Source organism: Lagopus muta, chromosome 15, assembly GCF_023343835.1.
Source record: "Lagopus muta isolate bLagMut1 chromosome 15, bLagMut1 primary, whole genome shotgun sequence".
NCBI classification, from domain to species: Eukaryota; Metazoa; Chordata; class Aves; order Galliformes; family Phasianidae; genus Lagopus; species Lagopus muta.
The window spans coordinates 14,561,749-14,586,521 of NC_064447.1; the positions used below are offsets into that span (position 1 = coordinate 14,561,749).

A 24,773-nucleotide genomic window follows, 5' to 3' on the forward strand; every position below is an offset into this window, starting at 1 on the left:
CGTCCTCATTTTTACCCGCGTTCACGGACGTCTGTCGCCGTGCTGTTTCCCGTGTCCGCCCCGCGCACACAGCGCACGAAGCGGGGCGGACGGGGGCGGACGGGCACGGCAGCTCCGCGGAGCGCCGCTCTCCCAGCCGGCCGGTCCCGCCCGCCCAGCCGCGCCGCCGCCAATCCTTCCCGCCGTGGCCGCGCGCACGAGTCGCTCACGGGCCGTCCCCTGTCAGCTTTTGCCGAGGGGCGATCAGCGGCACCGCTCCGCTCCCGGCTGGGCTCCGCAGCAGTGCTTTACTCCCATCGGGGCGGCCAGCACAAAGCTGCGCCAACTCTTCATAGGAAGCAGAAGCGTAATTAATGCTCGCAAAGCGCAAACGTGCCGCTGCACGCTACTAATTCTGTAAAGATCTCAGTGCTTTCCTAACAAAGCGTTATTTAGCCAAGAATGGCAAACGTTGCTACGGAAAACGCAGTAGCTGGCTTTTGTGGAGAGTAATGGATTTCAATTCGTGTGACTCCCACAGGCTGATCTCCCGTAATTAAATTCCCCTCAGCCACGTGAAATCCTCGTCGTTTCTCCGTGTCACTGTGACGGGCAAAGCGCCCTCCGCCCCCGTTCCGAATGCAACAAGAACAACGGGCTCCGGCTTTGTTTCATATTTGATAAACTCGTTTAATCAAACCCGTTACGGACACGTGCGGTTCCGTGGGGAATCGGCACAGCCCGAGCGCTGCCGGGGCGGCTCCTCCGCTCGGATTCTCCGGTTTCGCTTTGAGAACCCCGAGGCCGCCCCGCGCTTCGTGTCCTCGGCTGGAGACGTTCGAGCCGGCAGACGGCAGCGCGGAGCGGCCCGGGCTGCGATCCCGCTCGCCGCGCGTGCTGAAACCGCCCCAAATTCCCGCCTCCCGTTCTCCGTCCTCCTTCCCCAGGGGAGCGCGGAGCGCCGCGGAGCATCCTTGTGTCCTCGTGGGAACCGGCGGTGCAACGGACGGAGTCGTTCGTACGGTCCGGTCGTTTTCCTGACAGTAGATCTGCTCAAAGAAAAAAAAGCCAAAGGCAAAATGAACGGTTACTGCCCTTCGGCAAGTCCGAACGCAGCTCGAGTACCGACGGCATCCTCAGCGCGGGGCTGACACCAAACCCCGCAGCGCAGCTCGTTCCCACGCACGGCCGCGCAGCCGCGATTCCAGACGGCGCTGCGAGGACGAAGGCGCGCGCGAGCCGCGCCGCCCTTACTGCCGCTCGGGGAGCGCCCCGACCCCCCGCAGCGCCCCGGGCTCAGCGGGCCCGACCACCCGCAGCGCTGCTGACGGGTTCGTCCCGTCTCGGAGGCTCCGCCGTCCCCTAAAAAGGGATCAGCACAGAAATCCCTTCCGGCGCGGACCCGCCGAGGCACGGACGGGGTTCGAACCCGTGATCTTCGGTTTACGAGACCGACGCCTTACCACTTGGCCACCGCGCCCGCATTAACGGTGCCCCCGACGCCTTTCTATCGCTGGCGCCGCTCCCGCTGCTCCGCGGCCCTGGCCGTGCGCGCGCGTCAGCACCTGCGGCCGTCGGGCGCGCGCGCGGCCGTTGCTCCCTCAGGCGGCGCCGTCCAGCCGCGCGTGCCGCCTATGCGCGGCCTGGCGTTCCTCCGCCGAGAGGCCGCCCTCGTGTGCTTAGAGCCGTGACTGCAGCGGTCTTCCCTGGGACAGAGGAACAGCTCAGGGAGAAGGAAGAGAAAGCGGGAAGAAAACGCGCGTCCTTCCAGAAACGGAGCGGGAGTGCAAACATTGCGGTAATTACACGTTAAATGCCGAACGGCGTTCGCGTTGTAAAAACACAGTTCCCGCCGCCCGGCGCTCGTTCTGCGTAAAGCCTCGGTGCTGCGAGAAAGGGGAGAGAACCGCGTTCCTCAACTGCGCTCTTTTCGCTCCGGGCGGGATGCTGGTGCTGGGTTCCGCCCTGAGGCGGCCGGTGCCGCTGAGGCGAAGAGCCAGGGCGGGTCGCTGAGGCGACAGGGGGGCACGGGGCGCTGATCCGATGTGGCCTCGCGCCGCTGTGCCGAGGGGCGGCCTGCCGGCCGCGTGAACAAAGGCTAGTTACCGAGAGACGCGTCAGCGCCTCCGGGATGGCTCTGAGTGCTGGTATTTCTGCAAACGGAGCGGTCTGAACGAGCTCTGCCTGCAGCGAGGTTTGTCTGAACCGAACGGAGCCGCGGTTGGCCGTCCCGGAGCTGCCTCGGGCTGTTTTTGCGGCCCCGGCGGGTGCCTGAGCAGCCCCAGCGCCGGCTGCAGTTTATCTGTCCGCCCGCTCTGCTGCTGCTCGCCCCACGTGGAGCCCCGCAGCCGCAGCGCGTCGGGCTGCGCCGAGAGAAGCGCGGTCCGTCTCGCTCGGCCCTTGCGCCGGCTGCTTCTGTGACAGGACCGGTGATCTTAGCTGAGGAAGGAGAGATGGTGTTTGGCTGTGGTCTGCCGTTTCTGGTCTCCTGGCTTATTAGAACATTTTCTTGTATGTGCTGTATTTGCCGGTTGCAATTTGTTGTCACGGTTCCTGAGCAGCTCCCATCTGTGTTTGATTTATTGGTGTTTCCTAACTTTGTGACAGAGTTGTGATCTCGTGGCAGGAGGAAGCCAAGAGGAATACTTGAATGATAGCTGGAATTCACGTATGTTACATCAGATACACTGCATTCTTGAAAATTTATTCAGATGGCATCAGAAATAGTATTAAACTGTAAAGCAACTTCTAATGCTGAAATTCTTCTGTAAATGTGCAGGGAAATGGGACCTTCAAGATGAAATCATAACAAGCTTCTGCGTAGATTAAGAAGAAATATTTGTTAGTTCCTGCTCTCTTTCCTTTAGATGGCTTCTTTAAAGATGGCCAGGATGGTAGAGCTTCCAAAACCTCGGGCATGGCCCGTGCTGTTGCTGCATTTTTACCTGGGATGAAAAGCTGGTCAGAAATCTGGTGAACAGAGGTGAAGCAGGAGTTGAGCCTGGACTGGTCCTCGATGTGGTTAACCTGGATCCCAAATGTTATTCTGGGACCCCTCCGTTGTGGGCAGCCTTTCAGCAGTGGCAGGATATACAGACAGGCATAGATTTCACCTCCTGTCTCATTCTAGAATGAGTGACAGCATTGCTGAGAGCACCTTGGCAATTATGAGGGGAGTTAGTGCAAAATGCAGGCCATGTATTTCTTACCCTTGACCAAGCCAGGTTGTAAGCAACCTAGCGAGATCTCTGTTTGTATGATTAGATAGTCCTTAGGAGCAGAGCACTGACATAGCATTCCTGCATTGGTGCTTCACCTCCTGGGTTCCCTGGGCACTTCATTCTCTTTGGCAGGGGACTGTGAAAAAGACATCCTAGAGATGTTGTCAGAATTACCTTAAAGGGGATTGCTGAGACGGACCCGCTCACGTCAGGGATTAATGGGGAGGACTTGTGCACACTTCTGATCTGTCAGACCAGAGATTTCTGATTCCTCACTCATGCCATATTATATGACTTCTATCTGACTCACTTTTTTTTTTTTTTTTTTTTTTTTTTTAGACTAAATTTTTCGTGTTCCAGTTTATAGCTATGAGGAATTAAGGTGAAATTACTTGGCAAAGGATGGGTTCTTGGCTACTTACTGCAGTCTGTTGTAGGTTACTTGGGCTGTCAGTGATATCTTTATGGTAGAGAATATTCTGATTAATTTTGGAAGGCTTCTCCTGGAAATGGTTTCTGGTCATGTTTGTGTGGTAACACGTATTTGGAAGGGTTTCTCTCAATACGCTGTTGCAGCATTTCTGAACATTTTGATATAGAATATTTTACGGTGGTCATTGCCCTTGTTTGAACTCTTTCTAAAAACCCTCATTCTTTATCCCAAGTCTTCATTATGTTGTGTGCTTTTCTGACAGAACCTGCTTTAAAACACTACCCAAATTACTAAAGGAAAGTCTTCAAGACTTTGGCACTGAAAAGATAATGGGACTTTGCCAAAAGGAGAAAATTGGCATTTTTTTTCCTTCCTAAGTGTCATTCTTATGAGTTGGAGCTGTTGCTGCCTTAGGAGAGGTCTTTGTTGTGTTTTAATGTGCAAGACTAGGCCTGCCTAAAAATCATCCCAGCTCTTGACAAGATACGTATTCATACAGTTACACAATTACACAAATTCTGTATTGGTGAAGATGCTGTGAGGCTGCTGGTGTGCTCCTCAGCCATCAGTTAGTGGTGCTGAGACTTTGTCCTAGCTTTATGAGAGAACATTCACTCTTCACTTTTAATTAACACAGGTTTCTTGGAGGGACTCAGAATTGATGTGGTGCTATGGCAGAATGGAACAGCAGTCCTTGTTCTGCAGAGGAGACTGGAGCCTCATCATCAGGTAGTTTATAGGTAAGCAGAGGAAAAAAAAGACCTCAAACCCTGTGGGTGATAGGTGTTCCTCTGGTTTGCTACCTTGATTCTCTTTTAAAAAGCTGTTACTGGGGCTGCAGAGTGTACTGCAGGGGTGGAGAAACAGGGACTTCTCTGCTATCGAGGAGAAGCCTGACTTGAGATGGTGCAAATGTTCTAAGAAATCCAACACTCCTTAGCAACAGTTGTGTAACAAGCAGTTAGCTAATAGGCAGGAGTAGATAGCATTTATAAAGATGCATGTCATGATAGCTGCTTTTAGAGCATGGTTAACATGTAGAGTTTTTATTGAAAGCCAGGGTTTATAGCTTGTGGACAAGTTCATTCAGCATCATCTCAAGCCTTATCCACCCTTGTCTTGGTGTTTACCCAATCATGTTAATGTGAACACAGTTGGAGGGTGTAGTTGGAGGGTGAGAGCAGAGAACCAGTTCTGAATTACCAAAAAAGGCTGCTGGTCACCACCCAGTTCAACAAACATTTGCTCACCTGTCCCAAGGCCTGGGGCTCACCAAACACTCCACAAGGAGGGATCTCCAGATAGAAACCTTTCCCTTGTGGCAGCCAGCCCTTTAATGAGGGCAGGGAGGGCTGGAACCGGGTTTTTGGAATTGCTGCCACCTGTGCTCCCAGGGCTGCGTCCTTCCCCAGGTGCTCAATTATTGCTTAGGGCAGTGACTCAGCAATTCCCATAGGGAGGAGTGCATGTTTATTTTTAAGTCTGTGTAAAATTATTAAAACACAGTATTGCAAGTTGGGACCCAATGAGAGATATATTACTGACACACTGTGACTATAAATGCTGTAATGTACAAATGCATAGTGAAAAAGTGCTGCACTGGTTTTCCACTGTTTGTGTTTGAAGCATGGTATCTGAAGGTAAGTTGATAGCACATATCACAGAATCACAGAATTGTAGGGGTTGGAAGGGACCTCCAGAGATCATCGAGTCCAACCCCCCTGGTTCCCTACAGTAGGTCGCACAGGTAGGCATCCTACAGACTTTTATAATGGATTAAATTCATACAGAAACAGTATTTTAGCAAATTTACAGGGCATACTGTTCAGTTTTATGGGTACTTAAATAATAATTTGATTTTGTAACACATTTCCAAATTCTGAGGTCATCAGCGTTGCACAGACTTTAATGAGGAAATGGTTGGTGATCAAGTATGGAGGTTGTCTCCATGTGAGAAAGTATCATAGTAAATGCTTAAATGAAGCAGCTTCATGACAGAAAGAATCTTGTGCACACTGAACAGCTCGTTGTTCTTTCTCCCAAAGAAGTGCGTGCAGGTGTTTGCTTCAAAACAAGCTGAGCAGAATACAAAATGCAAATATGAAACCCAGCAATCCAGCACATCTTGAAAACTTTCAAAGAACTTAGGAAAATCAAGAATGAATAGGATAGATTTGTCCAACTTGTTATTTAATGAACCAGGAGACAGATGAGTTTTGGGGTATGGTGAACGTTAGCAGCTGCACGTAATGAAAAAAAGATCTCATTGTGAAGTAAGGTCTGCAGGGTTCATGAGCCATATGCAAGGTAACTGTTTGCAATTGGTTTAATTCTTCTGAAGCTGCTGTTTCGATTCTACTGAAGAGCATCGCGTGTGCCTCGTGTGCCTGTTGCACAGATCAGAACTCCTGCAATACCTTTGGCTTCTCTTTTTATGACAGAAGTACCTTACTGAAAGCAAAGGAAAATGCTGCACCATGCTTTTGTTCTGGCTGATACTAAGGTAGTCCAGTGCCTCTATACATCAGAGTACCTATGTCAGGGTTCTCAATTTCTTGAGACAAGAATAAAAGCAAAGGAATTAAACTAACAAAACCCAGTAAGCCGAAACGTTGGGAGTTCAGGAGTTCTTCATTGTTAAACATGTTCTGTTCTCTCTGATTCTGAAGAAAAACCACCATTCTTTTGGAGTTTGTCTAAGCCCTTGTATCATTCTTGTTCCTTTTTGCAGGAAAGGTACTTGATAACGTTGCCCAAATATTTCTGATTCATACAATCCAGAATTTTAGCTTGTTATTAAATGCATTTCTCATTTTTAATAAGTAAAAGCAAACAATTTAACTGTTTTCCTTTTTTTTTTATTTGAGACACTTAGCAAAAATGCTGAAATATCAAACATTTCCTCAGTAGCTACAATATTGCCACTATGTACAAAATATCTGATAAATGTACTACACATATAAAAATACAATATGCCTTAATATATATACAGTACAATGTGCAAAACATATGGCATTCAAACGTATGGAATTGATTTTAGGACTGCAAACAACAAATACAAAGGCATCATGGTTTCTTATAGAAAGGCAAAACATAAACGGACGCCCTGATTGCCATAATTTGCATTTAGTAAAGTAGTGCTTAAATGAAGAGGGCCCTAGGAAGAGGTGTCCATCTTCTTCTTTTCATGAAATGAGATGCTAAGACATAGTAATGGCTATGAAAATAAGAAGAGCAACACCTACGAGGTTAGCGTCATTTCTACTGCAAGCAGTACTGTGGAAGAAATATCTGGAAAAAAGCCTGTGCTACTAATACAAATTTCTCAATCAACAAAACAAATCTGTCCTCTTAAACATCAAAATCTGCTTTGAAAATATCTACATCCTTAATTTTAAAAAAGTATGGGTAGTTCTGGGGATTTACTTTCCTATGCTTCAAAGTACAAAGTGCCTTCTTTGGCAATACAAATGGCAATGCTTTGGTTCCTTTTTACATTTTTATATTACTATAATTTATTGGAGGCTGTTTTTGAATATCTGAGCTATACTTTTTATAAAAATAGTGTGATTGTATAGTTGTTAACCATTCCCTGCTTTTTACTGAGATTTCACTCTCAGAGCTTGAATAGCTTTTTTTTTGGCTAGAATTCTACATATGTATTTATGCATTCTGAACCTAAAAGTCTATATATTCAGACACTACAGAATGACACAGGTGTCTCTTTTCTGCATGTTATTCATCACAATAGAAGGAATACTTGAGATTATTTCAGGTTCAGTTTTTAAAGGATGCTCTTTATTGGCCACATATATACTATGTGCAACTCAGTTCCATGTCTCTCTCAAAAGAAAACCTCTATTATGGCCTAGAAATCATCAGAAAGCAATTTAATAGGCCACGACAAAAAAAAATTTAACAAAATATTCAGTAGATATAAGTGGAAGAATATTTTTTTCCAGTTTTAATGTAATTTGCTTTAAACTTATAATACACTGAAGATGCCATCCAAACGACTGTATACATCAGTGAGCTTTACTGTGTTTTCTTTACATAATGTCCTTCCAGTTAATTATATTCTTTGACTGCATTTTCTCTGCCTTGAGAACAGTTCAGCAGCTTGTGCCTGGTTTCCAGCTATGGTGCCTATGCTTTTCAGGCATCAGAATGTTTAAGATTACGTAACAGAGAAGTTTAATATTGAAACATCTGCTTTGATTATTTGCTTCCTTGAAGATAACTCCTGCTAGTCAATTTAGAGATGCCTTGAAAAGAAATGTCTGTATTAAACTGTGATTGCTTCTAATGTTGCCTCAGCTTTTTAATGGGCTGGTTTTGCAAGGCTCTCATTGCTGGATTAGAAGCTACAATTCTGTAAAGAGCAGTTGAACAAATGGATGGTTTTTTTTAAAGATACAACTGCTAAGTTTATGACAATGACTTGCTAACTGTTTGTAACACTGAATAAAATTTGCCTGTAAACTTACTTGTCTTACATAATGCTGTATGGCACCACAAGTGCATTAACAAATACCGGTTACTACATGCAGGATGTGACTCCTCTTGATTAATACCAGCCCTGTAAAACACACCTGAGCTCCTTCCGTGTCTAGAATTGTGAACACCAACTTTTGAATTTCACACTGTTAAATGGTATTCCTAATTACTCTGTCAGAATTTAGTAACGTGGCTGCAGTAGGATGTTCTGTTAGCATATTGCAGCCACTGCCTGGCAAATCTACTGCCAGGGCTTTCCTCTGCAACTGTTCTAATGAGAAACATTCAGTTCTGGACAGTCAAACTGCGCAGTCATGACTAAATCTCTCAGATGTGTTGTATCTGTGTAAGAAAAATGACAATGCAAAACATGCACACGCACAAATCTAAGCAAAATCTATTTCTGCCATAACTGTGTATGTAACGGTGGCAAATATAAATCACATTTCAGTACAAGGGCTGTAGCAATCCATCATATATAAGGTTTAATACAGATAACCCTCAAATGTACAAAAAAAGTAATCACACATCCCCCACACCAGAATATCTGCACTTTGAAAACTAAAGTGATCCCTTAACTTTTTTTTTCTTTTTATGTTTTTCCCCAAATAGACTTTTAGAGCAGAAAGCCATACTGTACTGCAGACAACACATCTCAGCTGTTTGGTTTTATTTCTGCACATAGATTCCTATGGAGTAATTAACATTCTACACTGCCAATGAGGATAGTTTTGTAGCAAGATGACTTTGCCAGTTTAAGCATATTTACATGCATATCAAAAATGACAGTACAGTCGTTCTAGGTTAATTTATTCTCTAACAATTAATTCACTTGCCTCTTATTTAATCGGAAGGCAGGGTCAGAAGGGGTAATTGTAACCACGTGTTTGTGGTTCAGTGTGTGATGTAGCACACAGTACGCTGACGGTACTGTAGGACTACATAAATTCCATTCAGAGTTGTTCCTGTCAGACCAGGAGTCTTAATTCTTGTTCCAGTAACAGCTGAGGGCACTTTGTATCTCAGAGTATCAGCTCCCAAGATAATACGATGAAAAGGAATGCAAAAACTGAATGTTCTCAGTGTTATTTAAGAGTCGTAGAGCATCAACATTTAAGGCAGACAGTCCACACACGACGTTGTACTCGAGTACAGGAGGCACAGCAAGAAAGAATAAAGAATTGTCTTTCAGCTTCTGTTGTGAAAATGTTGATAGACAGTTCTTCTGTTCTCGATTTCAGATTAAGTAAACCCTGACCTGTAAAACTACTGAAAGTAGATAATGATCTAAAGTGCTGATAGCTGATATGATGCCAGTTTAAACCCCAAATCAATAATATAATCCAGTATTTCACCTGAAGCCAATGGAATTCTGCACTTGATATCTGGAAATGTGGAATTTACAGATAATTCTACAACATTTTATGACAAGAGTATTTGATTTGATATTGACATGATTATTTCTTTAACTTTTCAAACATGATTCAAGTTGCTAAGTGGTGAATGGGTACTTTTTGTTTTGCTACTTAAGCTTCACACCATTTTTAATTTAGTTCCAACAGATTTTGTTTTTGAAGGTTGGCGGAGGAAGGAATTCTGAAATAAGATCAGTTCTCAGACTAGAAAACATATCACCTTTTCACTGTTCAAGAAAGAAGGGACTGCTTTCTTTTGTTGTAATTTAGAAACACACTTATGTGGAAAAATTCCAATTTGGTTTATCAGCCTGCCTCCTCCATAACAACATTTAACAGCTATCATGGGAAACACTACTGTAGAATGTCCGAGTATCTTCCTTAACGCTGTAGCATTTTTTTGTTTGCTTTTCCTGACTTTACATAACAGGCTCTGAGAAACAACTCATGGCTTTAAAACTTTTCACGCACTGCATTGTGCAGCAAGAGTTTAATTCTGTTATCTGTCCTCACCACAGAACAGTATATCCTGATCGTTTGCCTTTTATAGTTTTCTGTGTGTACTGTTTAGAATTCTTACTGAGCCTGTTTAGATTCCCTGACGTCGTGTAGTGGCAGACGGAGTTGTTCAAGAGCTGACAGTATTGTTCAGGAAATGATCACTGTCCTGTCAGTATTGTCCCCTGCAACTCGATCCTACAAACACCTTTTGCTGGGGCACTGGCACTGCTCCTGCATAGATGTTTGCAGGATCATAGAGCATAACAGCTCATTTAAACTTTGCTGCTTCCTCAAAATGTTCTAAGATGCTGAGATACTGTGTTCACTGAACTAAAAATATCCTCAATGACAAATTAAGATACTATTTTCATTACTGTAATTACTTCAGAGCACTGTTCCCCTCTGTTCACAAAAATAATCATACAAAGTTTAAAAGAGTATACAAATAACTGTCTGATATACACATTAAAACCGAGCTATTAAATCCAGAGCATTTAATAGAAAATTCAGTGTTCTCAGTATTACTTGGCCTAGCTACAGTGGATTTCTTGCAGTTACGCTTAATATCCCTTTGGATGCAGTTAAATTCTTCCCTCATGATCAAAGAATGGGGAAGAGTTTTAAAAGCCACAAAACCAAAATATAAAAACAACTCAAACAAATTAAAAGTCTAGATTTATGAAATTTCACTGAACCAGCCAGTGTTTCTACTTGCCTTTGCCCTCACAATTCAATTTGAACCTGGCTCAGGCTATCCACAGGAACAATGAAGTGCAGTGATATCTCAACCTCCCTCAAACAACATTTGCTCGCTGTGTCAATACAGACAGTTCAAATCTCTCCTATGTTTTCTTCTCTAAGATGAGCCATGCTGTGTTGTTCATGTAAGCATTAAAAAATCAGAGACATAACTTCCTTCTTATATATTTGGGATGCATTTCCCTTGTCGTGCTTTGAAACACTAAGTACAATCATCCTTTCTTGACTTGTGAAATACAGCTTTCAGAGAGCCCTGATCTGCATTAATGGCATGAGCATGGAGTAATTCACTGTTGTAAACTAGGACATCAATAAGGAATTACCTTCAAGCATTTGTTCTTACAGACATTTCTATTGTAATTTATTTTAACTGCAATCAGAATAGTGTAATAGGATCTCTACAGTAAAAAGAGATTTCCAGGTCATTTTCTTATTGGCTACAGCTTAATCCCAGTGCAACTGTAGGTCCTGTGTATCTAGGAAGTCAGTGGAGAACACGCTGGGGGCAGCAGAGTTGAGAGGAGTGAGTCCAGATGAGGAGCTGGGCATTGTAATGTCCAGCCATTCCATATTGTCTAAATTTGTGTCAGGAAGGTCAAGAGATAGACAAGAACTATTAGTGGTAAACTGGGGGTCAGACGTTTCCATGGGTGAATGGGAGTGATCTAAAATGCTGGAGTGATTAAGCAGATCATTCTGGAGGTCTTCAATTAAAGAAAACGACTCTCTGTCCTCGTTACCGCTTGTCAATTGAGGAATTTCATTACCTGAAGGTAAAGTTCCATCCAGGAGGGCTTCAAGTTGGTTTTCCAGACTTATAGATAAGCTGGTTGTTGGTTCCAAGGACACAGGAGGAGGGGCCATTTGGATCTGTGGTGGTGGGCGGGATATCACTGTATTTACTGGCATTGTAGTGATGTTGGCTGTTACTGGTCTCATTTTAGAAATGGGAGATGGTTCTTCCTTTATTGGAAGGGAAATCTCTGCATTAACAACAGTAAAACAAAACAAACAACAAACACGAATTCAGAAAAGACAGTGACGTCTTCAGGCTTACAAGTACCTTTTTTGCCCACTCACTCTGAAGATGTGCCTACAATGAACTTCAATGGAGTAAGACATACATCAGACTAAGTGTGTCAGATACTCTGTGAACAACAAAAAATGTTAAATTCCAGAGTTCTGCTTTCAATAATACTTCAATAATTCTTTCTTTGATTACAATGTTGTTTTTATTACCAGCTTTAATTCTCACATCAGCTCCTTCTTGGCTTACCTCCACTTTTGATGAGAATATCAAAAAGATCATCCATCTGCTGGCTGTGTGCGCTGGAAATCTGTGATACATGAGAAAAGTGTTATTCTTTTTCACGCAGTGTTACGTTCCTAAGCTGACTGAGATCCTTGCTTCTCTGAATAGTAGCAAGGTACTAACCTATGATCAGGGTTAAAATTCTTCATGTGAAATTGTCTGTCTAGAAAATAAGAGTTTGGAGAGACATCTATAATCTGTCCCATTGGTTTGAGTCCAAAGTATTGGGAAAAAAATATGAAAAGAAAGATTTTATTGAAAAGTGGGGATAAGGAAAATAGCTATACTCCTGCAGCAGGAAAATACTTGGAAGAGCAGCTGGACTACAAGGCTGTACCCCCTGCTTTCTTCCAGAGACAACTTGTGAATAGTCACCACACAAGATGTGTGCATATATATATTTTTTTCCACTGGTTCTAGATTCATGTTTTTCTTTTTAAGATTGGAGAGATAAGTGTTAATTAACTCTTTGTTTACCTGTTTTAAACACTCATCTCCTGAATACCTGAACCTTAAGCAAAAGACAGACAAAGTCCCATAGACACTCTCAAGCTTAGGCAAAGTAGAGACTTGTTTGAAGGTCTCAGAACCAAAGCTGTGTTTTAAAACATTGGTTATACTCCAGAGAGTGAAAGCAGCTTGTCTTCAGGAAATGTGGGATCTGAAAAAGGGCCAGCGGGGAGATGTGCTGCTGGCTGGTAGTGATGTGGTCACTTATCAAGCTTAGTTCAATTACCAGGTTAATGGAATTTGAGAAGCCCAAACAATTTAGAGCTCTGGGTTTCTTTAACAATTGTTGGAAGAAAAAAAACAAGTAAAACCTATATACAGAACACCTGATATGTTCAATATATCTTCATTTTATTTTACCATTAGTTGGACATTGATGACACATTCTAACCACTGAGATGAGGGAAATACATGGAGAAGTCAGAGGAAGATGTGGGGGGATAAATAATACAACAAAGTTTCCATGTTTACACAAAACATCTTTTTCAAGAGTTAGGGAGGGATTCAACTGCCTGAAGGCAAGCACAGAATCACAGAATGGCCAGGATTGGAAGGGATCTCAAGGACCACGAATCTCCAACCCCCTGCCACATGCAGGGCCACCAACCTCCACATTTAATACCAGACCAGGCTGCCCAGGGCCCCATCCAACCTGGCCTTGAACACCTCCAGGGACGGGGCATCCACAGCACCTCACCACTCTCATAGTAAAGAACTTAAAGCACCTAAGCATCTAATTGCTGTTTAAGATTGCCACACCTGCTTCTCCAGGGGGAATGGCACTCTAGTATGTCTGATGTCATACGTGCCTTCATTGTGAGCATGTCTTAGACACGCCAAGAACATAAGAAATGCAGTTAGATACCCGTGCTTCTGAGTGCTTCCCTCCACAAAGACAGCACTCAATGCTAAGTCAGAGTTGTCTCTTTTGGAATGGTTCTAGAACAAATGAAGTTAGAAGCGTTCATTAGAATTCTTTACAACTTCCTTCCACTATGAAGAACATATGATAAATGAACAATACAGCCTGCTGGATTAATCACCAAGCTCACCAAACAGAGCCTCCTTTCAAAGAAACGTGTGCACAAGTATATATATGTTTGCCTATATGCACATAAATGCACGCATTTTCCTCAAGTTTCCTCACTTTGGAAAGAATCAACACACTTTCTTTCAGTCTGAAACAACTGCAGTTATTGTTAAGCAGTAACAGCAGCATTATCCCACCTGTATGTTTCACCAGCTGGTGAATCTAGTTATGTGTCTGTTAATTTAATCAAAAGGAACAAGAGGAGTCCTGCATTTAGGAAATATTAATGGAGTACATTAGAAAATCTTAACACCAAAGAAAAACTACTCTAAGCAATGACTTTTATAGTTCTAAAAAGTGTAGAATGTCTTTCAAGGACTGAACAAGTACAAATAACTACCTCACGGTGAGATGTCTGAATATTGCGGGTCTGTTTTATGGCCTCTTCATAACGGGGGGGGTCTTTTGTCTTGGATGCTGTGCTGTTGAAGAGCGACTGCTGAACAATATAAGACTGGGCTTGAGATGGGGAGCCAGGCTGTGTGAAATAACAAAATAATGACTAAACAACACATTTCAATTTCATTAAAATGTATCAAGGTCCACAGATTATCTTGTTCTGTCATACCAACCTATGCATTTACAACAGTACAATCAGAGGAATAAAATCAAGCTTTTCTCACACAGATACACACTAATGCACTTCTTTCTTGAGTAAATTGCAATATAGCCACCTGTTTTTTAAGAACAATAAAATAAAAGAGAACTTTATGGAGTACGGTTGGGCTATTCTTACCTTATTAGGAGGAACAGGTCCATTCTGCACAGAGGGAGTCTGATTATTACCACTGCGAATGTTAGAGTTTGATGTTTTGTTAATAAAAGATTGTGAAGGTGTTGTAACTGGTGCAGTCTGATAGGAAAACACTGTAGTTGATGTGGTAGGTGGAAAAACCTGTAAAGGTTTAAGATATCAGTCTTAATATTTCAGTGTTTAAATTACTCCAACTAGCTAAATGACATTAAAAAGTTTAAAGCGTTTTTTTTTTTAAGTACTTGCTTAAATTTCCTGTTAAGGGAATGTTACTTGTACCTGTTTTTCGCTCTGGTGGATTAATTTGCAAAGCTAAAGCTAATACACTTTGAAAGAAACTGTTTCTTTGACATGCTTTCATTCACTCCAGATAAATATGACATCTCCTTGCAACTTTCCAAGAAGCACAATACTGTATAATTGAATTTTTCTGAAATACATTCAAGAGTATGGAACAGTTTAATACAGTATGTGTAATTTCCCTACCGAGTGGGCAGTCAACAAAATGAACTAATTTCTGGCATTACCTAAACGCCTCTCGAACACTGACAGCATGGGGCATCGACCACCTCTCCCTCTTGGAAACCTGCCTCAGTGTCTGACCACCCTCACGCCTGGGCATTTTTCCTTCTCTCCAGTCTGACCCTCCCCAGGTGCCGCTCTGTGCCGTTCCCTCATGTTCTATCACTGGTTCACAGGGAGAGGAGAGCGGCGCTTCTCTCTGCACTTCCCCTCCTCTGGAAGTTGTGGAGACCAATGAGTTTCACCTGTCAGCCTCTGCTCACAGGACGTGCCCTCCAGCCCTTTTGTATGAGGCAATCTGTGTGCATAAGGCTGCTCTTTTTAATTCAGCATCACACAGATACCTTAATGACAAAAGTGAGAGAAAATCATAGGTAAGGGATAGAGATAAAGCTAGGATAAGGTTTGTGGAGTAGAGTTTTAACACCATAAGTGGTCTGCTGTGAGAGGGATTAATGCAGTTTGTTAGCCATACAGATCATCTGTGTGAAAACTGCTGTATTTTCCAGCTGTCTACAGCTAAACTGAACAGCTGTGGAGATGTTTCCTTGATAATGAATGAATTGAAGAACAAGGGCTATTTGTGAGATGGTATGCAAAGAGACACCTCTAGTGTGTAGCAGAAAGTAGATGCAATCATCAGCTGGTTTGCATATAAATCTGAGCTCCCTGAGAAAGTCTGGAAGGATTCAAGAGAAACTAGTTCTGGAAAACAACTATTAATGGAGATTATCATTATTAGGAAGGCTAACTTCATTAAAAAGCATTAATAAACAGCGTTACTGACAGTTCACTAGCTGTAATGGCTCAATATGCCTGCTGAAAGATAAGGCTCATGAATGCAAACAGAAGACAGGTAGAACTAATGCTGAATGCATGAAGGCTGTTCTGATCTATTGTACTGCATTAGCGTTTTACATTCTGATGTTAAAAAAAGAAATGTAATTGCACTGGCAGTTTTCTTATGTAAAAGATGGTAGTAGATGTGAGAAAAAACCAGCTGGGATAAGAGCAGGCTGCTCAGCTCCAGGGCAGCCACATGTAGAGTGAAGGTTATCTCCTGCCATAATTTCTGGAACCCCTTGACAGATAAGGAAGCAAACTGCAAACTTCTGGCATGAGTACATGCCTAAGGATGACTGGAAAATTTCTGTATGGGGACTATCCAATTAACAAGATTAGCCCCATAGCAAATCCCAGCAGTTTTGGCTTCAGTAGGATAACCTTAATGCCCATGAAGTTAAACAGCTTGAACAGGCAACTTGGAGAGTGATGATGCTCATTTGGTCATGTTCCCCTTTACACTGCTGAGCTGTCTAGAGAGGGATTGGCAGTTACCTAACTTACCAAAATTATCCTTTCATTTTGAAATTATTCCTAAATTATCTTTTCCGTGGGGCAAACTGGAAAACCTTGTTTTCCTAAGTCACTGGAACCTTAGAGAACACAGCACTGATAAAGAAGCAAAACCAATCTCTTAGCTCCTGGATGAGGCTCAAAGAAGAAAGCCCTTTCTTGTGAGTGTTAGTGCTGTTATCAGTCACTGAGTGAACATGACTGGGTTCTGCATCCAGTGCTGATGCACATCTGTTTTGGAATGAGAAATTTCAGAACTGACAGTTTTGTGTACAGAGGAAGAGGATCTCTGTGTCATTCCTCGCATTCCTCAGTAAGAGAATTATCCAAGGTGTGGTATGGTTTTGCCTCTTTGGAACTCCTGTTCCCAGTATTTTGAGTCTATAGCTTTCTTCATCAGTAAGGATGAATCAAAGGAAGTGGGGGCACTGAAAGGAACTCCCAGGAATGCATGAATATCTGTAGCCATACATAAAAGCTTTCTCTGAAGAAGAAATGCCTACAAGAATCTTTGATTATGAGATGGTGACAAACAGGAGAAATTGACTGGAATAGCTGGTATACCACTTGTGGCACGCATGAGAAAGAATGGAGTGTGTGTTATAAGAGTCATTAAGAAAAAAAAAACACTCTTTAGCCTTCCATGCTTATTTGCAGCTGAAAAATAGTCCTGCATGGACTAAAATGTTGGAAAGAGAATGAGTTACTAGCCCATTTATCCCATACAAAGATGTACAGAGATGTTAAGAACCTGTATATTATGACACATATGACAAAAGCTTGTGAAATTGCTGCCTAGAATTAGAATACATGATAGTACATCTCTTAATGCTCACTGCTATCCACAAACCTTTCTGATTTGTTGGGTCTGACCAAGTGCATGCTGCGTGATGGTGTTTTGTTTTGATTGTGGAGTATGCGTCTTAGCTGCTGTCTGGACCGGGCCAGAGGAAGGAATAGGAGCAGGTATTTGTGATGGGGTCTGTATTCCAGCTTGTGATTGAGCCTAAAAGATGAAGATAAAATATTTACATTATTCGTATCTCACAGTAAATTACACTATGTAAAAATCTGTTGCATAGGTTACACAGAATAGCTATAGCATGTATTCCAAGAGGTATCAATGTGAGCCATGAACAGGAAAGAATAATTTTATTCTCTCTGGTACTGGTAGGCTCCAGCTGTACAGTGCCGTTTATTTTGGCACCGCAGTTTAAGAATGGTGAACACAAACTAGAGAGGACCCAGTAGAGAGCAATGAAAATAGCAGAAGATAAAGAGAGCATGACCAGTAAGAGATGGAAAAAACTGGATTTTAGCAACCTTGAAGACCAAACTGATGTAGCAACATGATAAGATTTCTAGCATGTAAAAAAAAGCTGTTTTAAGAATATCACTGCAGTTTTTACACTAATAAGTTGCATCTAACCCCAGAAAAGATAGTTTGAGTTGGAAGTTAAGAAAACTTCCTGCAGTATCAATGAAGTGAAATACCAGAAAAAGCTGCTTGAGGTTTTCGCAGAATTCTATCAGGATTCCAGAACAATTTAGACAAAGATCTGTGTGCGTGGGTAGCTACCAGCATAGCTCTTACACTGCAGATTGTAGGCTCCAATCCCCTCACAACCGTCCTCATAAGGGCTACTAAATATGACTGCACACACACTAGCACCAAAGCCCAAACCCATAATATGCCACAACATCAAGCACACGCTGGAACTGAAACAGTGCTTTGCTGGCTTTGTAACCATGAGAGTGGTGGGTGATTTCATCCAGCTAGCAAGCAATAGCAGTGCCCTGGGAGGTGTATGTTTGATTCTACCACAGATCGAGACGATATTCAACCTGGTCAGATTTCTCTTGCAGCTCTACATTTATATCCTATTCTGCTTTATGCTGCATTAATTCAGTGATATGACCTTATTATCAGCCTGGAAATATTATTTGCATAAATATGGTTTCTTTTTATAACTCCTCTAGAGTGCTGCAATCTAGTGTTCATATTTTTAAATGTAATAAGCCACCAGAACACAATGAAGTTAGAATATGTATTTTTAAAGCAGGTATACCTTGAAATAAAATGCTGGGTTTTAGGCTGATGTGGGTTTTGTTTTTTTTTTTTTTTGTTTGTTTGTTTTGTTTTGTCTGGTTGGGTTTTTTTTGAGCTACAGGGGTGGAATTTGTTATTTCATACTACATACCTAAAACAACTGTGCACAGAAGGAATACATAGTAAAACAACTACTGTTCACAAGAAAGAGTCTGGGAAGTCAAAACTGTTTTCAAGATCACAAAGAAAACAACTCCTAGAAGATATAAGCAGGTTGGCTCTTAATGAGTTTCTGATCTTTTCTCTAAAGCAAAAACAAGCCTAATTTTTACCAGTTAATCTTATAAGCAATACATTTATTAATCTACATTAAGTTAAGCAAATATTGACATGTTTTTATGGTGAAAAATGGAAACATCCATACCTGTAGCTTTATATTTCCAACTGGTAGCTGCACCGAAGTGGCAGAATTCGGTCCCTGGATAGATAGTGGAAGGAGCAGCTGTGTTCCTTGTGTCGTCAGTAAAGCTTGAGGTTGGGCAACAACTGCAGTTTGTGGTTGCCTCTGTGGATTAACATAAAATTGAGAAATCGCACTCTGAGGGTCAGCTTTGGCCACAGGTATCTCCTGTTTGATGATAACTGCCTTTTGGGCAACTGGATTCTGTCCAGTGGTGTATACTGGTTGTCCTAAAGGATGACTAGCTACAGATACAGATTGACTTGTGCTTGAGCAGTCAGTAAGAGCATTTTCATCTTTGACAGCAGCACTGAATTGCTTCTGTTCCAAAGCAGCTGAGTTACCAGAAGTCTGAGACTGTTGCTGCTGTCCCCTTTTTTCAACCTCAAGTTGCATTTTCAGTACTTCCACAAGTTTCTGCTCTTGTTCCAGTTTCCTTTTGAGCTCTTCAATCTGTTTTTCTTTTTCTTGAAGCTTGCGGTCCTTTTCTGCTACATCAAATTCCATGCTTGAGATTTTTCCACTGCTCCGATTCTGATTATCATCACTTGTATTTGTTCTTAGTGGCGAAGTACTTAAGAACTGAGATGGTGACACCATGGTCATCATTTCTGTGAAAGTGTCTGCCATACCAGTATCATCTGTGCTTAGATTAGATTGTTCTGAAGGGGAGGGAGATATAGGCAAGGGAGAGCTAACGTTCTCAGTATTTATTGCTTTGCAGCCAGGTCCAGTAGCTGTTTTTTCCAGAGGAAAGCTGGATATGGTATTAGCCACTGTTTTATTTAGTGTTGCAACAGGAAATGCCACAGCCATTTCCCCTGTGTTACCTGTGGCTCCAGTAGAAGTAGTGACTGTAGCAGAGCTGCAAGTAGTGACTCCGTTGTTATTGAGATCTTGGTAGGGTTTCAGACGCTCAATAAGATCTGTTTTTGTTCCAGACACAGGTAATCCTCTCAACTTCAACTCCATTTTAAGCTCTGCTACCTGAGATAAAGTAAAGTATGATAGTAAGCAAAAAAAAAAAAACCCACCTTATTTATTATTTTTTTGAAATAAATAATTTTCTTTGAAGCAAAAAATAAATATATATTTTACCTCGTTACATTTCAGTAAGAAAAAATATTTTTCAACATATTCTCTGGTTATTTACTTCTCTGGGTTCTAAGAGCATGCAAGCATGCAGAATCCATGAGTACCTTTCCATTACCAGCAACTTACTTTCACTGGTTAAATGGCCAAAACCTTTGGAGTGTTCAGCTGCCACTGAATAATTGTGGAGTTACAATTAATTTTCATACTTACTAAAAATTTGAAACTGAAAGTACAGTTTCAATTGTGAGGTAAAATCTTCTGAAGAAAAGCTGTAGAATGTGGCAACAGTGCAAATAAAAGCTCTGACTACTGGCATGCTGAACTCGTTGTTATGTTACCAAGACAGACAGGTGTGTTTTATCAGAAATTTATCAGGTAATTTAGATGGTTCAATGGACACATCAAAAAACAGAAGGCTCTTTTTCTAATTATCAATTGAAAAATTACAGCTATGTGCCATTTGGATTTCCTTCACAAGTATAAAAAGTATAAGCAGTCAAAATCGATCTAACTTTTGCTAAAAAAAGTGTCCTCAGCTTCCAGTATGCTTACTGACAAAGTAGAGTGCAAATGTGGTGAGTGTAAATTAATTATGTGCTGCAGATTATCAGTTAAAAAAGAACAGTCATTGGCGTTTATGGTAATGTGCAAACCATCTAATCGTACTTCGGTACTTTGCTGGTGTAGAATTTTCAAGTGTAAGTCTTCACGATTAGTAAATGACAAGAAGTCATGGAAATCCATACACACTGCAAATTTCTAAGAACTGCAGCAATTTTAACTAACTGTCCTCCTGACAATTAGCCCTTCCTCTTGCCCCAATCCATTCCCCTCTGGTATCCCTGGCAGACTTAAGCAAGTGTAACATTTCAAGATTTTCAACAGCACTTTTCTTAATTCTTATCAGAACCAATGTAGATGATTCGGTGTTGAAAACATCACCAGCAGGTAGAGCTCATGTTATCACATCAGTGTGAATACATTATGCAGAAAAAGTAAGAGAAGAACTTTAATTGCTACAAAGCAAAACTTCAGATATTAACTGAAGTGTCTTAGTAAATTGACAGTTCGTAACTTAAAAGTTTCAAAAAGTTATTTCAAACGCTGTAGTTTGAATTGTGTCTTGTAGACTTATTTTGTATGAAATAGTTAGCTTTAACACATGCAAGTACATTACTGTCCTGAGAATCCTGTCTTCAGAAAGACATCTTTTCCTCTTTCAAGTTCAAAAAACACTCACCTATCAAAAACCCAACACCTTGGTAGAGAAACAAATCAGCTGCCCACTAGATGTCCCCACTCTCGTGCTCGAGTCTTGTTCCTGTGTCGCTGCTACTGACAAGTATCTTGACCCATAACCCATAAACCCCCATAAGCCTCTTCAGATTCATTTTCATTAGGTCCTTGATAGTATTAATTCCTGTTAATGTCCTTCTCAAGGAAGAATCATATGACATACATTCACATTAGACCAGAGTTTGTAGCTTTTATGAAATTTAGTGTTTGTTTTCAGATGATGCGCTGAACGCTGATGATGAAATCTCCTTAGCAGTGTTATTTCTGTGCAGACTTCAGACCTCTCTAAATAAGTAATTATTAGGGCACGTTTTAATTTCTATTCCTTAACCAAACTTCTTCAATGAAATACTAAAATTATCATGAAGAAATTGCTGTTCCAGTGTTAAAATCTGTCAGGGTGGAAATTCCACGTGAATACACCTCACAGTTTAAAAAAGGTACCAAACTGTGTACTTGTACAATGTGTGAAATTCTTTTCCTCTTCTAATCTTCAGGAAATAAATGTCACTGTTATAACACATGCTTGTGAGGACAAAACAAATATTTTAAGTCCAGAAGAGCCGTGTATAAAATCCTCACCTCTATACTAAACAGTTAAAAGAAAAATACGCTTTTTGTTGGTAAAGAATATTTAGACTCATCTTTGATAGTAACTGTTTGCATTTTAAGAACTCTCCTGATGTTTAGGAATGGAAAAATCTCTCTTTGTTACCTTCAAGTCATCCAAACTTGAAGGCAGAGGTCCTGGTTTCCGGCTAGGAACGTTACTGTTCTGTCTTGTTGCGTTTGCAGCTGATGTTGGTGTGTTGTTGTTCAAAGCACTTAGTGGTGTGTTCCCACTGTTATTCTGTTTGTCACTCAGTGGCCTTCAAGAGATGAGAAAAATGAGGACAATAATGTGAGTGCTAAATATACAACACATGTAATACACAATACATATATTCTATATTCTTTTCAGTCAAGAAGCCGTGATTCTATAAACTTAACGAAGAGTGATTTTTTAAAACTATATATGTGACATTAAAATAATTTTTAATAAAACAGCACAGAGAAGAAAACATACAGAGGATACTATACTGATATTTTATTTGTCATTAAGCTTACATAGTTATGCTTCACAGTTTTTATTATTGTCATCCCTTTGGGGTATTGTGGATGCAGAAATAGTTCATACCAATTAATCATTAACTGGGGCAGTTAATTACTGTCCTGTTTGATATCAGAAAAAAAACCCATAATGGTGAAATCTATGTATCAACCCTACACGCAAGTTCAATGTCCAGTGGGGACCAAAGGGATGATGACGTGCTTTGAGTCAGTGGTACTCCCATAAAGAAGAATCTCATATCATGATCTCAGAATAATTGTTAAAAAATGTTAAAATGCCACCATTTACACTAGGTACCATAAATTAGCTCTTTATTTCATTCAAGTGATTTAGGAAGAAACATTTCTGAAATGTCAGAAAACAGAACAGAAGAAGCGTGGGTAAGCAAGCAGAAACAGCTCTAGTCTAAATGTTAGGATACATGGTAATTATAAGTACAACCACAGATGGTATCCTTTTACTTTTCTAGTCTCATTTGTGGAGGAAAGAAAACTTGGTGAAAGCTCATTAAAAAACAACAACAACAACAAAACAAATGTTGAAAGCGACTTCAATTTAGGGTTGTGTGACTGTGGCACGTTACTCTGTAAGCACTTCTAGGAACAGAATGATGGTTTTAGATGGTGAGAATGAAACTCTGCAGTCAGCCGGCTCCTCTTTCTGCTGAACGCTGCAGGCAACCTTCATAAGGACTTATTTTTCTGACTGCCTCTATCTATAAAACAAAGTACACTTCTCACTGTTAGAAGTGCTGAAGAGTTCACTAAGCACTAGAGATGAGGGTATAAACATACCCATTTTACATAATTAAAAAGACTTTTTTTTTAACTTGAAAATGGCAGGAGTTGAACAGGTGTAAAAGAACAGAGCAGCAGAACAGCACACGTCTCTGTAAGGATGTCTGCGTGTTTCTCTTCTGCGCTGCCTACCTCAATTATATTTGAGTGCAAACGGTGACAAAACTTTCTTGCTTTCACGTACACATGCTTTGAGTTTCATATATGCCTCTGATTGGAAAAAATGCATCTGACAGGTAGAAGATTCTATTTCCATGTCAAACTGAAAGTAAACAGGACTTGTTACAAGCTTTTCAGACTTCAGAAGTATTTTGAGACCTGTCTCATCACTTTGTTGAGGTTAAATAATACCCACACTAACACATGTTGCCGTTTAAGTTTTCTCAGTTTCCATGTGTCTCTAACATCTGAAAAACATTTCTAAGGCACAAAGTCCGCAACTGATGCATACATGCTACTAAAATACACTTAGAAAACACAAAGCTTCACATACTTCAGTGGTGCAGGCAGAATTGTCTGGTAGTTGTAGTGTTGTTGCTGTTGGCTCAGGATCTGCAGCTGCAAAAACAGTTGCTGCTGTTGTAGCAGACGAGCATAGTTTGAGTCCATCTGTGGCTCGTTCTTCTCACCTTTCTGATCAGGTGGAATATATTGATGATACTTCAATTTTTTCACCCTTGGTTTAGGTTCCTTACATTTCTTACTCCGATGCTTATCATTTGGGTTCTTTGGGTGGCTTTGCTAATTACGGATGGAAAACATTGAAACAGCTATAAAAGACATTGCATTTATGAGCAGTTACGCAAGATACAAAGATAAAGTACACATCAGTGTATTGACTGCAAAGAGAGCTGCTGAATACAGTTGTCCCTGCAATCCCACTCAAAATGACTGGTCGTCATCCTTGAAAAAGTAACATACTATAACTATTTTATACTTGCGCACGAAAAGGGGCCATCAGAAATTATAGTTTGTGAATATTTTGTTAGTACATGGCACAAATGAAGCTAAAGGATTCCGCTCGCCATCACCTGTCATTATAAAGAGACATTCTTCTGAAGGAGCGAAGTTCAAAGTCACACTTCATACATGTGAAAGATAGTAACTTAAACACCATCTGTAAACACCTACAGGTCAGAAGTACTCACAGATCAAGATTAAAATCACAGACAGACCATCCTATCAAGTCCAGGATTACTCTAATGGAGCTTTCAGCACTGCTTTTATCCGCAATATCTGTACATATGGTAAAATGCTCTTCCTTTACAAGATCTTTGAAATTATTTTGAGTGAAAAGTTGAAGGCAGTTACCTAGTCATACAGAAAGCATCACAGCAGAAATCCTGTGTTGATCCATGCACAAGTACTACAGGTTTGGGGGAATATCTGAATTTGTCATTAAGGTTCTGTGAGGTAAGTTGGTACAAAATTTGCTAGATACAGCCAAATTTTATACTAGAAATTTACTATTAGAGGTCATCCTCTGAAAATTATTTTCATGTAGTTAGGTAGAAGTCTACATATATGAAATCACTACAGAGCTGAAACGTTTCAGATGTTTTCCAACACAAACCTTTCTCACACTGTACTGCAAAAGTCTTCCATGCTGCTGGAC

At 41.2% G+C, this 24,773-nt stretch overlaps 1 protein-coding gene, 1 long non-coding RNA gene and 1 other non-coding gene across 17 annotated transcripts in view; 1 reads left to right on the plus strand and 2 right to left on the minus strand.

Moving 5' to 3' along the window:
• Nucleotides 1-1,387: 1,387 nt before the first annotated feature.
• On the minus strand, nucleotides 1,388-1,459 carry TRNAT-CGU (transfer RNA threonine (anticodon CGU)). Its single transcript has one exon. It is a non-coding gene; the product is annotated as a tRNA-Thr (tRNA).
• Nucleotides 1,449-24,773, plus strand: part of LOC125700967 (uncharacterized) — a 62,664-nt gene continuing 39,339 nt past the window's right edge. For all 6 annotated transcript variants that reach the window (XR_007380112.1, XR_007380113.1, XR_007380114.1 and 3 more), the window contains exons 1-2: nucleotides 1,449-1,777; nucleotides 4,271-4,373. This is a non-coding gene — a long non-coding RNA (uncharacterized LOC125700967). The remainder of the gene's footprint in view (nucleotides 1,778-4,270; nucleotides 4,374-24,773) is intronic.
• MRTFB (myocardin related transcription factor B) overlaps nucleotides 7,431-24,773 on the minus strand; it is a 68,823-nt gene continuing 51,480 nt past the window's right edge. For 9 of the 10 annotated variants that reach the window (XM_048962325.1, XM_048962318.1, XM_048962319.1 and 6 more), the window contains 8 exons: nucleotides 23,652-23,899; nucleotides 21,966-22,119; nucleotides 18,824-19,846; nucleotides 17,200-17,355; nucleotides 14,454-14,612; nucleotides 14,058-14,195; nucleotides 12,082-12,142; nucleotides 7,431-11,788 (listed from right to left, as the gene is read on the minus strand). In XM_048962325.1, coding sequence (XP_048818282.1) covers nucleotides 11,250-11,788; nucleotides 12,082-12,142; nucleotides 14,058-14,195; nucleotides 14,454-14,612; nucleotides 17,200-17,355; nucleotides 18,824-19,846; nucleotides 21,966-22,119; nucleotides 23,652-23,899 — 2,478 coding nt within the window. In that variant the 3' untranslated portion in view covers nucleotides 7,431-11,249. The remainder of the gene's footprint in view (nucleotides 11,789-12,081; nucleotides 12,143-14,057; nucleotides 14,196-14,453; nucleotides 14,613-17,199; nucleotides 17,356-18,823; nucleotides 19,847-21,965; nucleotides 22,120-23,651; nucleotides 23,900-24,773) is intronic. The other variant, XM_048962327.1, reaches the window with a different exon arrangement.